Source organism: Onychomys torridus, chromosome 8 (genome assembly GCF_903995425.1).
Source record: "Onychomys torridus chromosome 8, mOncTor1.1, whole genome shotgun sequence".
NCBI classification, from domain to species: domain Eukaryota; kingdom Metazoa; phylum Chordata; class Mammalia; order Rodentia; family Cricetidae; genus Onychomys; species Onychomys torridus.
This window is the reverse complement of record NC_050450.1, coordinates 62,759,221-62,777,397: the sequence shown is the minus strand read 5'-3', so window position 1 is coordinate 62,777,397 and position 18,177 is coordinate 62,759,221. Positions and strand designations below refer to the sequence as shown.

Here is an 18,177-nt window from a genome sequence, read left to right as displayed (position 1 = left end):
GAGCGAGGGGTTCTGACTACTGGATAGATATGGGGCTCTGCTGGGTTCAGTGGGAGGGGAGGAGAGTCTGCCTTCAGGATGGAAACCTAAGGAAAGAGTCTGGGTAAGGCCTGAGGAAGAGACTGAGCGGGACATAGACCATGCGCCCTGGGTGTGTAGCTGGCTCTGTCCTTAGGGAGGAGTATCAGAGAGAGGGGATCCTGTTCTCTGTTGGGAGGCTCTAGCACATCTCAGAGCTTAATGCCAACCGGGATCTCTGGGCAGCTATGCCCTTGCTGTGTGGATGCCTCTCTTTTCTGCCCTCTTTTTCCTGAGTATGCCTGTGGGAAGGAACTGGGCTGGCTGGCCGGGCCTGAGTGAACTTTCAGGGCACCAAAGGTCTTGGAGGTGGTGGTGAGTTCGACACTGTGATGCTAACACTAAGGGTGGTGGAGACACCAAGAGTGATGGTGATACCCAGGTGACGGTGATGGTGATGGGCTTGCTCCGGTGACATGGGTAGTGACAGTGGTGGCATTGAAGGTGGTGGTGGCGGCTCTGGGGTGACACCGATATCGACGGTGACACAGATGAAGACTGGTCATGACGGTGACATGGGTGGGATGGTTATAACACGGATCGTGCTGGTGACATGGGTGATGGTGACCCCATGGGGGGTAGTGGTGGCCCTGGTTGTTATGGTGACAGTGGGCAATGACGATACGGTTGGTGGTGGCGACATTGGTGTGATGGGGACGCAGGTGTTGACGACACTGTTGGTGGTGACACTGGTGAGATGTGAGGTGGGTGACGATGATTGTGATTGTGATCGTGATTGCGATGGGGACAGGGTGTTGATGACACCGTTAGTGACGGTGCTGACAGTGGTGTGACCGTCGTCGCACAGGTGGTGATGGCCTGTGACAATAGAGACACGGGTAGTGATGACATGTGGTGACACATCGGCTGTGAGAGTGCCACAGGTGGTGAGGGTGGTGGCATTTGTCCCAGTGGTGACGTGGGTGGAGTGACCTGTATTCCGTTAAAGGCAGGGAGAACACTGCCCACTGTTCCTCGGATGGGGAAGGAACCTCCCTTCCCAGCCAGGAGGGCTGGCATATGTGAGGGTAAAAATAGAACCTCACACACGGCCTCCTTTGCCAGAGAAGGCGGTGCAGGCAGGGGCGGGGAGCGCCGCCGCCGTGTGTCCACGGTGAATGTGCTCTTCCCGGCTCCCGGTTTGAACCAACCTGCAGCTCTCCCTGGAGTCCACTGTTGGCTTCTGTCCCAGGGGTGGGACCTGCCTGATGGACGAGCATCTCATGGAGCAGGGGAGTCTGTGTGGCTGAGGTGCTTGTATCTCCTGTGGCATATACACAGAATGTTGAAGGCTCTAGAGCAGCGTTTCTCAACCTATGGGTTGGGGCCCCTTTGGCAAACCCCTGTCTCCAAAAATATTGACATTACAATTCATAACAGTAGCAAAATTATAGTTACGAAGTACCAACAGAAATAATTGTGTGGTTGGGGGTTACCACACCCTGAGGAACTATACTAAAGGGTTGCAGCATTAGGAAGGTTGAGAACCACTGCTCTGGAGTCAGACCCAGCCAGACTTCACCCCTAGGAAGCTTCGTTTTAATCTTTAAAATGCCAGGAGTCTTAGTGCCTTTCAGTTCCAGTTTCATTTCTGCTGCTGTGACAAAAAAACTAACAAAAGAGACTCTAAGGGGAAAAGGGTCACTGAGAGAAGTCAGCAGGGGCTTGCAGATAGGCCTGCTTGGTACTGCACACAGTCAAGAAACATAGCTGGAACCCTGGAGGAGGATGCTGGCTGGCTAGCTGGCAGGCTTAGGCATGCACACACACACATACACACACACACACACGTACACACACACACACACACACACACACACACACACACACACACACACACGTAGAAAGTCATTTTATTCTTTTTTGTTTTATTATGTTTGATTATATGTATGTGTCTGTGTGGGGGTATATGCATATGGATGTAGGTGCCCCCAGAAGCTAAGAGTGTTAGATGTTTCTGGAGCTGGAGGTACAGGTGGTTGTGACCCATGAATATATGGGTGCTGGGAATTGAACTTGGGTCCTCCTGAAGAACAATACGTGTGTTTAACTGCTGAGCCAGCTTTCCAGTTCTCAGCTAACTTTCTCATACAGTTCAGGACTACCTATTTAGGGAATGGTGCTGCCCACAGTAGGCTGGAGCCTCCTACATCAATGATCTGTCAAGACAATCTCCATGTTCACAGGCCACTCTGATCTAGGCAATTCCTCCACTGAGATTTTCTTTCCAGATAGTTTTCAATTGTGTTAGGTTGGCAGTTAAAGCCGCCCAGGAAAGCTTCCCATATGAATATGTGTGGCTCAACCCTTGTGGAACTCAGATTTCCCGTCCTGGGCTGGAGGAAAAATTGCCTCGTAGCAGCTGGGCAGTGGTGCGCATGCCTTTAACCCCAGCACCCAGGAGGCTAAGGCAGGCAGATCTCTGTGAGTTTGAGGCCAGCCTGGTCTACAGAACGAGATCCAGGACAGACACCAAAACTATATAGAGAAATCCCCATCTCGAAAAACAAAAACAAAAACAAACAAACAAACAAACAAAAAAGTTGCCTCTAGCAGCTTTCCCTGTAGACAGATGCAGAAGGGAGCCTCATCTCCTCACTGACTGAAGCCCTTGCTTTTCTCTTGGCAGGATCGACAAGACCATGTTGGCGGGTCTGAAGGTCAAGTGAGTAGTCCTTTTCAATTCTTTAGAGGTCAGACAGAGATGGCAACAGATTGGAGCTCCGCGCACCCTGGGCCTTTGTCTGCCCATGTTGTGCGTGACAGTTGATGCTATGGACTGTCAGAGTCTGGGCGTGGCTGAAGGGGACTCTGTACTGGAAGAGACTGGATGGGCCTCTTGAGTGGGTGTCCAGAGAGAGGCAGAGGCATGAGGGACAGCAGCAGGAACAAGTGTGATGGGAATGTGACTGGCGGGTATGACTTTCAGGCTGCACACTTATTGGAAGAAAGATGTATTTTCTATTATTTAAATTTTTCTGTGAAACCTCGATTCTAAGACAGCATCTGTCTGACATTTTCTATCTATTTGTAAAACTATGACACATTGTCCTAGGACCTCTTTTAAAAATTATTACTGTTTCGTGCAGATGTAACAGTCTTATTAAATAAGAAACACAGAACCAAATGCAGAGTTAAAAGCCCAAGAGCTCAGAGCAGTAGCTAAGAACTGAGACTAAAAACCTTTCTTACCCTTTGCTCCCACTGTTGTCCTTCCCCTCAGAAAGAGGCCTACTTCCTCTGTATCTGTCTTTTTATAGACTTTCTGTTCTGCCTTCTCATTGGTTGTAAACCCAACCACATGACCTCCAGGTCTTCTATGGTTGGTATTGAGATTAAAGGCCTGTGTCTCCATGCTGGCTGTATCATTGAATACACAGAAATCTGTCTGTCATGTGATCAGGATTAAAGGTGTGCACCACCACCACCCAGCTCTTGCTATGGCTTGCTATTAGTTCTGACCCCCAGGCAACTTTATTTATTAACATATAAATAAAATCACATTTCAGTACAAATGAAATATCACCATAGTTTCATTCTGTGTATAAGGATGTGTTACCTGCATGCTGTCTGTGCACCATGTGTGTGCCTGTTGCCTGTAGAGGTGAAGGGTTCCAGGCACTGGAGCTGTGGACAACTGTGAGCCATCATGTGGGTGCTGGGAATCAAACCCAGGTCCTTTAAACCACTGAACTATCTCTCTTGTCCCTAGAATCTCTCTCTCTCTCTCTCTCTCTCCTTTTTAAAGATTTATTTATTTAATGTACATTGGGGTTTTGCCTGCATGTATGTCTGTATGAGAGTGTCAGGTCCCCTGGAACTGGAGTTACAAACATTTGTGAATTGTCATGTGGGTGCTGGGAATTGAACCCAGGTCCTTTGGAAGAGCAGCCAGTGCTCTTAACTGCTGAGCCATTTCTACCTCCTCCCGCTTCCAGAGCCTCTTAAAACAACATTGGTATGTGTGTGGGATCAGCTGACCATTGAGTCATCTGTTACTGAGTGGTCACCCTGTTGCGCCCAGCCTGGGACTCTCTGAGGCTTCATACCACAAATCTCAGGCCTGGGAACTGTAGGCTTAGGCCCCACATGTGGTTGCTGGTCTCTGTGGGAAGGGTGAGCAGAGGCCCCTTTGTCTTGAAACAGCTGTCTTCCCTCCCCTCACCCCTTCATTGTCTTCCCCTTTCTGTTCTGTAAACTATTTGGTCATTATCATTAAGCCTTCTCTCTTGACACTTAGCCAACTTGAAGAACTTTACATGTGCACGCCTCTCTTGGGCCCGCTCCAACTGAATGAATTAGAAAGGTGGAAAATTCTAGAAGGAAAAAAAAAAGCTTTGATAATTACTGAAGATATTTTTCTGCCACATGTGAATTAGTTTGTGCATGAAAATTTGTGCAAGGTTCAGTGGGCATGTGCAAAGTCCTGGGACACACACACACACACACACACACACACACACACACACATTCTATTTTTTTTTTTTTTTTTGAGCTGAGGATTGAACCCAGGGCCTTGCACTTGCTAGGCAATGCTCTACCACTGAGCTAAATCCCCAACCCACACACACGTTCTTTAATGAGTTGCCCCTTTTCAAAGGTGGCTGCTCCGTTCATCACTGCTCCAAATCAGCTGAAGCAAGTGATCTGGTTGCCAGTGTTGACTTTCCTGGGTACAGGTGCCAGGGTCCAAACAGTCAGACTTGAGGATTGGCACGCAAGGGGGTCAGAATAGAAAGCTGAAAGGTGAGGGATTGGGGAGGAGGGAATGGTGAGTAGGGCTTGGAGAGAGATTTTAGTCTCTCCACAGAGCTGGGGCCAGAAATGCCTGTGGGACATCCTTGGTTTCTAAAGCTGCTCTCAAACTGGGTGATGGGGCCGTTGTCTAGCATGGTGTGTGCACCGGTGTGGCCCGGTTTGGGGCAGGTTGTCTAGACGGGACATGGAACTCTTCAGTTTCATTTTCTTTTGTTTTGTTTTGTTTGTGGTGCTAGGAATTGAACCCAGGAGCTTGTGCGTGCTAGGCAAGTGCTCTCCCACTGAGCTCTATGTGTGCGTGCGTGCGTGCGTGCGTGCGTGCGCGCGCGTGTGTGTGTGTGTGTGTGTGTGTGTGTGTGTGTACACACGCGTGCACGTGCCATGGCACTTGTATGACTGTCAGAGAACAACTTAATGCAGCCAATTCTCTTCTTTCACCGCGTGGTTCCAGGGATCAGGCTTGGCAGCAAGTGCCTTTAGCCATGAGCCATCTCAGCGGCCCTGTTTTTACTTTAAGAGATATTTTTAATTGTGTGTGTGTGTGTGTGTATACATGTGCAGAGTCCAGAAGAAGGCATAGGATCTCCTGGCACTGGAGTTACAAGTGGTTGTGAGCTGCCCATTGTGGGTGCTGGGAATCGAACCCAGGTCCTCTAGAAGGGCTCTTATCCATTGTGCCATCTCTCCACCTTGTTCTTTTTACTTTTTAAAATGTGACACAGTGACTCATAAAGTTGTCCAGATTGGCCTTTTATTGCATTAACTTTTCCTGGGGAGTTGTGAACAAGAGGTCTGTTCACCCCAGGTAGGCATCAGTGACAGACCAAAGAAATGACTTCCTGCAAGTGTAGCTTGGTGAGCCAATGAACTGAGTTGGGGTAACTCACAGGAGCATGGCTGAGGGGTTTCCCACAAGAGTGTGGACAACTTACTGGTCACTATACCACCTAAGAAAGGTCCCTCCTCCCTAGAGACTGTTAAACTGCTTGTTTTCCCTTGGGGAAAGGGCTTGTAAGAGGTTTCATGTACTGGTAAATCCTTCACTACCACCTGCACCCTCACTTTATGAGGGAGTACTTTTTAGTCCAGTCTTGTGTCTCATGTGGATAATCAGAGATGCTATGGTAGCAATGGTTGTGCCTGGAGGACGGAGAGAACAACACCTTGAGTCTATAATCTTGCTGGCTTGGCCTCTCCAGCAGCGGGGATAACTTTTATCTTTTGGCAACATGTCTGACCTTTCCAGAGCTTCCCAGGTGGCTATCTGCATATTGAATGAGGTGTGAGGTGTTAGGCCTGGTTGCTGAGGGACATAGAGTAGAGATGTGTCTTTTGGGGGGCTGCCTTGAGCCTGGTTGCTGAGGGACATAGAGTAGAGATGTGTCTTTTGGGGGGCTGCCTTGAGCCTGGTTGCTGAGGGACATAGAGTAGAGATGTGTCTTTTGGGGGGCTGCCTTGAGCCTGGTTGCTGAGGGACATAGAGTAGAGATGTGTCTTTTGGGGGGCTGCCTTGAGCCTGGTTGCTGAGGGACATAGAGTAGAGATGTGTCTTTTGGGGGGCTGCCTTGAGCCTGGTTGCTGAGGGACATAGAGTAGAGATGTGTCTTTTGGGGGGCTGCCTTGAGCCATCTAGCATAACTACAACAGTGGTTTATAGAGGCCCTGTTTGTTTACAGTAGAACTATTTGTAACCCGTGAAGGGGAGGTTTAGAGTGGTGTGAGGAGCTGGGGGGATGGGCCGGTGCTGAGGTCTCAGTTGGGTCTATGAATATGGGGGACAGAGTGCAGGCATGGGGACATGGCGTTGAGATGGTGATGTCCTGCAGGGTGTAAGGCTGAATTTCTAGCTTTAAGATCTGTCGACTACAGGAATCAAACACTTTAAACTGGATGTAGCAGCACATACCTGTAATCCCATCACGTAGGAGGGAGAAGCTGGAAGATCTGGAGTTGAGGGCAAGTTCCAGAGCTCAAGGTCATCCATGGCTATTGCCCTGGATACACGAGGCCCTGCCTCAAAAACCAAAAAGAACAACAAAAGAAAACCTTTGGTGTGTAGTTTGGTTAGGCTAAAGATGGGAAATGATCCCTCTAGCATGCCTTAGGGAACCCAAGAGAAACTCAGAGGGGTTGGACCAGATGCTGGAGATCCATGACGTTGGAGTAGAATCTTGAAAGGGAAGAACAAAGTTGGGGACTGGAGAGATGGCTCAGCAGTTAAGAGCACCAACTGTTCTTCCAGAAGACTGGGGTTCAATTCCCAGCACTGGCATGGCAGCTCAAAACTATCTGCAACTCCTATTTCAGAGGATCTGATAGCCTCACACAGATATACATGCAGGCAAAACACCAATGTACATAAAATACAAATAAATAAATTATATATATATATATTTAAAAAGGAGCAAAGTTGGAAGATTATACTTCTGATATTAAAATTTACCACAAAACTATTGGTGGCATGGTATTGTTATAAATGTAGTACTATAGATCAATGGAATAAAATTCAGAGTTCAGAAATAAACCTTTACATATATGGTCAGGTGATCCCCCCACCAGGCAGAGTTTCTTTGAGGCCTGTCCTGGAACTCCCTCTGTAGACCAGGCTGGCCTTCAAACTCACAGGGATCCACCTGCCTTTGCCTCTTGAGTGCTGGGATTAAAGACATGCCCCACCATGGCCTGAGGATTTATTTTATTTTATATCTATGAGTGTTTTGCCTGCATATGTATATGTGTATTATGTATATGCCTTGTTCCTGCAGAGAGACCAGAAGAAGGCATTGAATTCCTTGGAACTGTAGTTACAGATAGTTGTGAGCCATGATGTGGGGTCTGGGAACTGAACCTGGGTCCTCTGCAAGAGCAACAAGTGCTCTTAACCATAAAGCCACCTCTTCAGCTCCTAATAATGAAAAATTTAAAAAGGAAATCACAATGAGATATTACTGCATGCTCCCTACAATGGCAATTATCTTCATCACCATCATCATCGAATACAATAATGATTGGAACTTTCATAGCAGACATCTAAAATGGAGCAGCTGCGTTGGGAAACAGTTCCTCAGGTGAAAGCATAGAGTCCTGTCCAATAATCAATACTCTCAGACACACACTGAAGGAAAGTGAAAACATGGCTGTGTAAAACCCTGCACACTAATGTTCATGGCAGCAGTGTTAATGATAACCCCAAGTGGAGACCCCCCTGCAGGTGACTAGGCTAAGGTGGTATATCCATAAATGGAATAGGATGGAGTCAAAGCAAGTTACAGAAAAGGAGCCAGACACTGAAAACCTTCCACCCTTCCACCTACATGATAAGTCCAGAATAGACAAGTCCCTGGAAACTGAGTAAGTCAGTTCTTTCGGAGGGCTTGGGGGTCTGCTGGGAGAGGTGGATGCAGAGTGAAGGTTAAGAGACTGTGAGTGGAGAGTGTGAGGCTGACAGGGGTAATGGTGATGTCCGGTTTGTGACTGTCCTGAAGGCACTGACTTGTACTTAAAATGGTATGTAGAGTTTGCCTCGAGAAAGCTTACTTTTCTTTTCATTTTGAGACAAGGTTCTTATGAGTCCAGTCTGGCCTCAAACTCCCTTTGTAGCCAGAGCTGGCCTTGAACTCCTGATCCTCTTGCCTTCACCTCCCAAGTGCTGGGATTACAGGCATGTGCTGTATGCCCTTCTTTATCAATAATGCATTTTAAAAAGAGAACCTAATTAGCTCAGCCCTTGTCAGTTTATAGCCATGGTCCAATCAGTTTGGATGAGGGATGGCTACTTCCCTAGGTGGGGGCTTGTTTGTTTGTTCTCAGAGAAGAAAGACAGGCAGATACCACAAGAGGTCATATCCAGTCCCTAAATTGGGACTAAATGATCTGGTCTCATTGTTCTCTTCCTTTAGTTGGCAATGGGGGCCTACTAGATTCTGAAAATGTGTTTTAGGCTGTGGTTCCGATTCTTGGTAGGTCAGTTGAGCAGCCAAATTCATGCTGCAGGTGCTCCTCCAGGGTCTGAGACTTTCTGCTTCTGCCTCTGCTGCTGAAGCATCTTCCCTCTGACACGGAGCAGACACTTCTGGCCTGTGGCCTGCGTTCCTTGATTTCCTCTGTTCACTCTCCAGGGACCTGGTGTCATTGATAAAAGATAACCCTGGAGGTGTCCCTGAGGTACGTAGTTCTGAAGATCAGGTCTGCCCCATCAGCACTGAGCACTGAGATTTTATCACCTATGGTCCAGAGGCTCTGCAGCTACCATGTAGAGAAGGGACCATTGCTTTTGGCATTTGAGAGACAGGTATGTAGACACTTGGAGAGGTTGGGAATCTTGTTCAAGGTCATCAGCAAGAAAGGCATGAAGGTGGAGTTTGAATCCAGATTTGTATTTTGTTCCATGAGGATAGAGCTGAGTGTTCTCAGCCCACATCTCCTGATCAGGGGTCTACCTTATAGTGCTGACCTCCTGGTACCCACCTCCCTACTGGAAGCCCAGACTGAGAGGGGTCTATGATGCCTGCATGAGGAAGGCCCCCAGAGGCAAGGACTTAACTATTGTTGGAGATACAAGGAATATGGGGCCACACAGGAACATGGAGAGGGTGTGGCAGTAGTACTATGCAGGAAAAACAGGCTTGAATTGTGTGTTGGCAGGCCCAGGTTCTATACCCAGGCTAACAAATGGGCAAGTCACTAACTTCTCTGGGTCTGTAAGAAGGGAGAGCAGGATCAGTGAATGGCCTGCTTCTCTCTACCTGTACAGCCTGCTCCTATCTAGCTTTCATATGCTAGCCACATGGGTGGCTTCTGCCCTTTCTTTTCTGTCAGTCCCGGGGATCAAACCCAGGACTTTGTACATGCAGGACAAGTTCTCAGCCACTAAGCCACATTCCAGTTTTGGCTCAAAGGCTGCAGCCTTCATCTCTGGATCCCCAAGACTGGACTCTGGGCAGACACAAAAGGAGGTTTTCAGTATAGGTTCACTGAATGATGAATTTGTGGGTCACAAGGAAATAGGATCCAAGATGGAAATAAAAGGCAGAGGTAGGCAGAGGGATGCAGGTGGAGGGGAGGCAGAGGCAGGCGGAGGGGTGCAAGTGGAAGGGAGGCAGAGGCAGGTGGAGGGGATGTAGATGGAGGGGTGCAGGTGGAGGGAGGCAGGTGGAGGAGGAGACACAGAGCGGGAGAATGGGTACAGGTAAGGTGGTAGCATGTAGGAGTCCTCTATCTTTGGCCTGCTCTGGGAGCTGGTTTGGGACAAAGGTACAGTAACTCATAGTCAATTCAGTTTCCCCCAGGGGAAGTACCAAGAAGGAGCCCCTCCACCGTGTGTGTGTGTGTGTGTGTGTGTGTGTGTGTGTGTGTGTGTGTGTGTATCTATCAGCCCTTCACCTGCCCCTCCCCCCTATTTTTTTTTGGAGACAGGGTCCTGCCATGTAGCCCTGGCTGGCCTGAAACTTACTATATAGACCAAGCTGGCTTGAGATCACAGATTTGCCTGTCTCTGCCTCCTGAGTGCCCCATCATACCCAGTCTGTAAGAGCAATGTACAATCTAGGTGATCATCTCTGCAGACATCTGCTTCTTGGTGTCAGCCAGTCATGATATCAGCTAGTGGACTCAGGGCTCAACTTCCTGGGTACCAGTGTATGTTTCCAGGCTTTCCAAAGAGCCCATTTCTCTGCAGTTGACCAGTGATCCCTACTTAATGGCTCTTTTCTTTGTTCAAGGGCCATGATAAGCGGTTCATTTTGCAACTGGCTGGCAGATCTTTATTGTGGATCCCAAGAGTCTTTAGGTCACCACAAAGATGTTCTAGAACTTTCTAAAGTTGACTCATCCTAGCTCCAGCCCTACACACCTGGAGCATCTGCCGAGTTTCTTGGGCTTGTCAAAGACACGGGGAGGTCCACGTTTTGTGGGGAGAAGATCGAGTCAGTTCAACCAGCATCTATTGGACACCTACATTCCAAATCCACTGCCAGGCCAGGGACGGTGAGAGAACAGGGGCGGGAAGGCGGTCTGCTCTTGACAGCTTTCAGCCCCATAGGGACAGTGCACACAGTTGCTGTGGGATGTAACAAGGGTTCCCACTTGCGCTCCCCTTCTGGAAACCTAGGCATGGCCTAGGGTGTCTCTAAGGGTGTGTGAGGTCAGTGGTCCAGTGCAGGGTAGAGAGGCTTGGTGCTGCATCACTGCATCGTGAAGGCACCACCGAGGTGTGAGGTAGCGTGGGTGAGAGGACCTGGGAGCCGTTGTTCTTGCTGGACAGGAGATGGGCTGGGAGCGGCTGGGTTGGGCGGCCTGCAGGAGTGTGGTTGAACTTGGGCAGAATGAGAGGGCATTCAGAAGGGGTGAGAGTGGTCAGGTTCAGATACTTTGTGGGCTGCAGATCAGAGTGAGATGGTAGGACTGGAGTGAGCCCTGGGTGGATGTGGGTCCCCTTTGTGGAGATGGGGAGCTCAGGAAATGGGTCAGTTCAGGGAGGCAATAGGGCTCTGAGTATAAAACCTCTCTCTCTTTCTGTTCTTTATCCTGTGTTGTTTAGGGTCCTGGCACTTATACATGCCAGCTAGTAGAAGGGATTAGAGAAGGAGAGGGGAGGGCTGGGGAGCTGGAGTGTCACAGGGAGGCAAAGGCAGTGTGCCCTGCAGGCACATGGGGTTATCTTTGCTCTGGCCCCCAATCTAACTCAACTTCAGTGGGTGAGCTCCAGGTGAGCTCCTTGTGCCTGACAGCTGGTGCCCTGAGCTTGCAGGGAACCATAAAGGAGCTTGTCTGATTCTATGCCCAGTGTCAGAACCTGGGTCACTGATTTTTTTCAGGATGGGCCCCAAGCCTGGATAGTGCTGGTGTGTATATGGTGTGTGTGTGTGTGTGTGTGTGTGTGTGTGTGTGTGTGTGTGTGTGTGTGTTTACCCATGCAAGTGGACACAAGCTTGGAAGGCCTATGTGGGTGCCTGAGTGGTGCCTTTTTTGGCTTTAGCAAGTTCCTATGGTAACCATGAACAAGACTGTTTTGGGATCTGAGTCTGGGGCGGTGTGAGTGGCTACCAGGCGGATGCTTAGCTGGCATTTGGGCTGTGTCCTGATTTCATTGCCAGGCACTGGGGATGTACCTGGAGGTGCCATTCGCTAGGTGGTAAGTTCTGCAAACTCCAGGGACCTATGTGCTCCTGGTCTCATCCTGACTGGTTACCACCATGCCCAGGAAGCTCCGGTGAGTCCATGTTCTGATTTATGGGTAGATGAACAGCTTTTAGATTTGACCAGGGCTGGTGAGTGTCTACTGATGGGCATTAGGTTCTAGGGACTGGAGCTCTTCTGAGGTGTGTGTGGGACAGCAAAGAAAGGCTCAGCTTATCCCTGGATCCTAGTGAGGGTGTCTTCCATGTGACTGGTGGAGCCATGGAGTAGAATGGGTATAGTAACTGTGTTAGTGAGGGAGGTGAGGGTGGGGTGCAGGAGGGTGGGCTGGGTGGCCTGACAGTCTGGGCTCAACTCTCCCTCCAGCCTCCTTTACCCTGATTACTTTCTGGAAGCCTTGTGCTATGTGGCTTGGAGTTCTTGACAGGTCTCTCAGGCCCTCAGCTCTGCTTAGGCCTGATGGGAGGCTCTGGATCCTATGGGAAGAGTAGGAAGGAGGTAGACATTCTGTGGTTTGTCTGGACTATTTGGGCCTCCCTGGGAGGCTGAGTCCAGAGCATCATTCCTGGGAGTCCTGGGAGGAGAAGGGAACCATCAGGAGAGACCCTAGATCTGCAGGGTCTTGGAGGCTGAGGGCTTGGAGCAAACAAGACAAACTAGCCACAAATTCCCTCTACCTCTGAAGCTAGTCCCTTAGCTTAAGTTTGGTTGTCTCCAATGTCGGGGAACTCATTACCTTTTAAGGGTGCCTAGTTTAGTGGAATATAGTTCTGCTTGCTCACTGGTCTCCATCACTTTCATTTCGAATCTCTGAAACTGCTGTTGCATAACCCAATCATATCCATCCTCCTCCTCAACAAAGCCAATCCCCTGTTCTGGGAGCTTCCCAGTGCTCAGAAGGCTCTCCTTGTGGCTTAACTCTTCTCTCGGCTGACCAGCCTGGACCCTTCACTGTATAGAGAGAGTTTCTCAGGACCTGTCCTGGGCTTTGCTTGAAGCTTTCTAGGTGGCTTGCATGAGCCCCACAGATAGGAGGCAGGAGCTTGCTAAGTTGCCCAGACTGGCCTTGAACTTGAGATACCCTTTCTGCAGTCTCTGGAGAGGATGGGGCCACAGGCCTTGCTCACCTTACTGTTATTACAGGAGCTGCTTTAAAGCCACTGGAGGCCTGGAGTTTGGGCAAAGTCTTGACAACTAACTTAAGAGCTAAAAAAGCAGCTGGACAGGCCCTGGGGTGACCTGTGGGTGACCTTGGCCCTGATGTGCCATCGAGCCTTCACTTCTCTGTGGCTGATTCCCCAGTCCCTGTCCTCAGGTCCCCTTTCCACTTTACAGCTCTTGCCCGTCACTGGCTGCCTGATCATTTCCGGCTCTGTTCCCAGACTGGCTCCCTCCAATTAACCTTTTCTCTCTTTCATATCTAATGCTTCCTCTCTCTGGGCTGAGAAACCTCTGACTCACAGAGGGCCGGTCCTCCTGCCTCCTAGTTCAGGCCCATTATCTCCTGCCCAGACAGAGATGGGAGCTCCGGAGTGAATCTCCTCCCCCTTGTCTCTGCCAGTGTGACTAAGACTTCATTTCTAAAGCCACTCTACCTGTCCTGCTCTGGAGAATCAGATGCAAATATGCATGCAGACTCTGTTAGTGCTGACCCCACACGGGCTTGTCCCCAGGAGCTGTCGTGGGGGTCTCAGCCTCCATCTCTGATGGTGGGGCTGGTAGTCATGATTGGGTGGGGCTTGTGGGGACTTCTCTTTTTGGAATGCTCACCAACTATCTTAGATCCACAACCAATAGTAAGACCCTTGCTTTCTTTTCACAAGGCCATGGTCTCCAGATGTCTGTGCATCTGGCGACCATAAAGAATTCGGAGCAACAGCGGGTGTGGTGGTACGAGCCCATAATCCCAGCACTCAGAGGCTGCAGCAGGAGGATCTCAAGTTCAAGGCTAGCCTGGGTTACAAAGCAAGGCCCAGTCTCTGGGGCGGTGGGGGAAGGGAGGGAGAGGACAACAAAACAATAACAATAAAGTCAATGTCAATAAATTCAGAGGACCCGGGTGGAACTTGGCATCTGCATCTTCTCAAGACTCCTGAGTGACATCGGTGGCAGTGAAGTTTGAGGACAGACAAGCGTGATGGTAGCTAGTGGGTCAGGTGGGACCAGAGGTTCATGTGGACTCTGGATGGTCTCTGTGGGGGTCTGTCCTGGCCCGTGCAGGATATCTAACAGAATCTCTGACCTCTACCCGCCTATTGCCAATAACCACCCCCAGCTGTGACAAAGAAAACTATCTCCAGATTTTGCTGAACCTCTTTGGTCATGGCCTGCCATCCACAAGCATTCTCAATGTGTGCAGGAGAGGAGGTACCAACCAGTGGGTTACTTTGTGGCCATTGGAGACACACAGTTTCTGTTTAAATCCTGTCTCTACCTGCTGGATGACTCGAGGCAAGTTAGTTATCTCACCTCTGGTTTTGTTTTCTTGCAAACACACCTCCACCCTTTCTTTCCTGGATTAGCTGACACTTCTAGTACACCCAGCACCCCCTTCCTCAGCATCCTGGGGCAGGAAGGATCTCACTGGTCAGGGTCACAGAGAGTGCTGCTTCTGCTGTGGCTGCATATGGCTTCTGCCTGTGCCCTTCTCTTATCCCCTGAGGTCAGAGCCAGTAGGAGCTTGCTGTAGTAGTGTTCCTTGCCCTGGCCAGCTTGCTGTAGTGTCCGCTCACGCTCTCTGACTGATCTGTGAATAGGCAGGCTACACCGTGTGAGCCTCCGCCCCATGGCCAGCTCATTCCGAGAGGGTGGAGGGGGCGGAAATCCGTGCCTGGCAGGCCACAAAGCCACATAACTGACTTGTGGGGCCCTGCCCTGGGGAGGAGTGTGCTGTCAGTGGCTGGCTTGGCCTGGGTGCTTGGCTGCTTTTAGATGTTTGCTGTAGGCAGGAGCTGTGGGGTGCCGGTGGACTCTCAGGAGCAGGATTCAGGAGGGACAGTCCCATCTCCACCCTGCTATGACCAGAAGAGGTTGAATCAATGGCTGCTTACTTTGGTGGCAGGGCAGACCAGTCCAGGGGACGGGTTAAAATGCAGCTTCCTGGGCCCCATCTGGGAAATTCTGCCCTATCACCCCCGGGTGAGGTTCGGGAAGCCTCAGTGTTTGTTACCACGGCCGGACATAGGACTCGTGGTGCAGGTGGCCCACAGCTCAGCACCTACACGGTAGCTCACACTCATCTCTAATTCCTGTTTCAGGGGGTCCTGTGCCCTTTCCTGGCGTCTGTGGATTTCATGTACATATGTGATATATAGAAACTTGCAGGGAAACACTGATACACGTAAAACAAAAATAAACAAATCTTTGTTGTTGTTGTTTGGTTTTTTTGAGACAGGGTTTCTCTGTGTAACAACCCTGGCTGTCCTGGAATTTGCTCTGTAGACCAGGTTGGCTTCAAACTCAGAGATCTACCTGCCTGTGCTGCCCAAGTTCTGGGATTAAAGGGTACACTCTAGGTAAAATAAACAGATTTTTTTTTTTAATTAAAGGGCTGTTCCCACAATGCAGATTCAGTGGTAAGGTTCTGGGTATACTTAGGTAAACCACACAACTTTCCTGTGCCCCAGTTTCTTTACCGAGGGATATTAATAGTGCTACATATTGGTGCTGTTGTGAGGTTTAGGTGAGATGGTTCTGGGGACGCGTGGAGCATAGTATTTAGTACACAGTGCTCAACAGATGCCACCTGTCAAAATATTTGTGGCGGCATACAATAGTCTTGGGCTGTGTGATGCTGTGCGACCACATAATGTAACCATGTGACATACCCAGAGGCCTGTAAACATCCCTATGTACCCATAAGGGCAAGCTGGAATGATGTGCACATCTACTCAAGCCTGCCTGCTGAGGACAGATGTGAACACACCAGTGACACAGTCAGTAGACAGACCGAGGGCATTGGGACAGATATGTGTGTACACAAAGCCCCGAGGATTGGGGGCCTTTCTATTACGCACATGCTGGTATTATTCCCAGAGTTAGCAGCACCTGGGCTGAGCTCTAGGAGCCCAAGGTGCCCTTGTTTCCATAGCAACCGCTGTGCAGTGCAAACAGGAGAAGGAGAAGGAGGAGGAGGAGGAGGAGGGAAGAGATGGGAAAGCCTGAGCCAGCTTCCAGGGTCTTCCTGCCTGCTGAGCTTGCTTTCTTCTCTTTTTTAAACTCAGGTCATCCCCCCCCCCGCCGCCCCGAACCCCGTCACCCCACCTTAGATGATTGTATGCCAGACTTCTGGATCCTTGAGACCCAGAATTGATCATTGCTAACTGTTTTGTTTTGATGTGGCTCTGGAAATCGAACTTGGCCTCATGCATGTTAGGCAAGCGCTCTAGAGCTGATCTGCACCCTCAGCTCACAGCTAACATTTTATCTAATTTTCACCAACCCTTTTTATTTTAATAAAATACATTTGATAGAAGGTTTTCCTTCCCTCCCTTTCTTCATTTTGACAGAGTCTCACCGAGCCCATCCTGGCCTCAAAAACACTATATAGCCAAGAAAAACCTTAAACTTCTAATCCTCCTGCCTCCACCTTCTGACTGCTGGGATTACAGGGTTTTGCACCGTGCACGGTTCGTGCAGAGCAGGTGTTCATGCTAGGGAGGCAGTGGATCAGTGAACTATACCCGCAGCTCAAAAATGTACCTCTCTAGCCACCTTTACGTGCTGCCATGGATCACGGCCCACTGCATCACCCAGACTGAAACCCTGTACTCACTGCAGTAACTCTTCGTTCCCCATCATTTCCCACCCGGTGGCTTCCATTCCCCTGTCTGTCTCTATGAGTTTTATACAAGGAAAACCCTGTGATATTTGCACTTTCCTGTATGGTTTATTTCACTTAGTATAGTAGAGTCTTCAAGATTCATCCATGTGGCAGCCTACATCAGAATTTATTTTGCGTGTGCGTGTGGTATAGATGTATGTGTTCCTGTGTGCATGGAGGCCTGAGGTCGATGCTTGGTGTCTTTCTCAATTGTTCTCCACTCAATCACTCCTCACCTTAGTTATTTCTTTTGTTCCCCACCCCATTTTTTGAGACAGTCTCTCTTTGAACCTGGACCTTGCCAATTCTGCTGGATTGGCAGTCAGTGAATCCCAGGGACCTCTGTCCATGCCTCTTCAGTGCTGGGATTACATGTGTGCACTCCAGTGCCTGGCTTTTTTATATTGGGGCTGGGGATTGAACTCAGGACCTTATCCTTATTTGGCAACCACTTTACAGAGTGGGCCATCTCTCCAGCTTCATACAATTATCTAGAAGTAATCTATGGTTTTGTGTATTTAGTTGACCTTTCTGTGTCCTTGGGTTTCATATCCACAGATTCAACCAAACTTGGATTGAAAGAAAATACACATATTTTTGGACAGAGTCTCACCACAGACCCCTGACTGGCCTGGAACTCACTATGTAGACCACACTAGTCTTGAATTCATAGAGCTCCATGTGCTTCTTTCTTTCTCCTGAGTGCTGGGATTAAATACATGCATCATTACACCTAGCAATACATTTATTTCAAACCACACCAGTACTGCACAGGTGCAGACATCTTTGCTTGTTATTATTCCCTGGACAACACAGTATAGCATTTATTTTTACTTATTTATTTACTGATTAAACCTTTTCATTCATTTTATATCACGACAGTTTCCCCCACCTCCCCTCTGTCCCCCCACCTCCCCTCTGTCCCCCCACCTCCCCTCTGTCCCCCCATCCACTCCTCTGCCCCCCACCTCCCCTCTGTCCCCTCATCCACTCCTCTGCCCCCCCACCTCCCCTCTGTCCCCCCACCTCCCCTCTGCCCCCTCTGCCCCCCACCTCCCCTCTGTCCCCCACCTCCACTCCTTTGTCTCACACAGTATTATAGTGTGTTAGGTGCCCTAAGTAATCCAGAGAAGACAGGCTTCACACCGGAGGATGTGTGTGGGTTCTATGTGAGTATCAGCCCATTTTGTATAAGGAACTTCAGCAACCTGGATCCTGGCATCTGTGGGAGTTGATCCTGTCCTTTGAGGACAACGGTATTAAAAATTCACACATGTGCAGGTTTAGTGATGCACGCCTTTAATCTCAGCACTCTGGAGGCAGAGAGGGGTGGATCTCTGAGTTCGAGGACAGCCTGGTGTACTAGTGATTTCCAGGATAGA

General features: G+C 49.5%; 1 protein-coding gene across 7 annotated transcripts in view; it reads left to right on the top strand.

Annotated features, from left to right (window-relative positions):
- Positions 1-18,177, top strand: part of Rap1gap2 (RAP1 GTPase activating protein 2) — a 217,902-nt gene that overhangs the window by 29,030 nt on the left and 170,695 nt on the right. For 6 of the 7 annotated variants that reach the window (XM_036195866.1, XM_036195865.1, XM_036195863.1 and 3 more), the window contains one exon: positions 2,708-2,743. In XM_036195866.1, coding sequence (XP_036051759.1) covers positions 2,721-2,743 — 23 coding nt within the window. In that variant the 5' untranslated portion in view covers positions 2,708-2,720. Of the gene's footprint in view, positions 1-2,707; positions 2,744-11,953; positions 12,047-18,177 lie in introns of those variants that run through there. The other variant, XM_036195868.1, reaches the window with a different exon arrangement.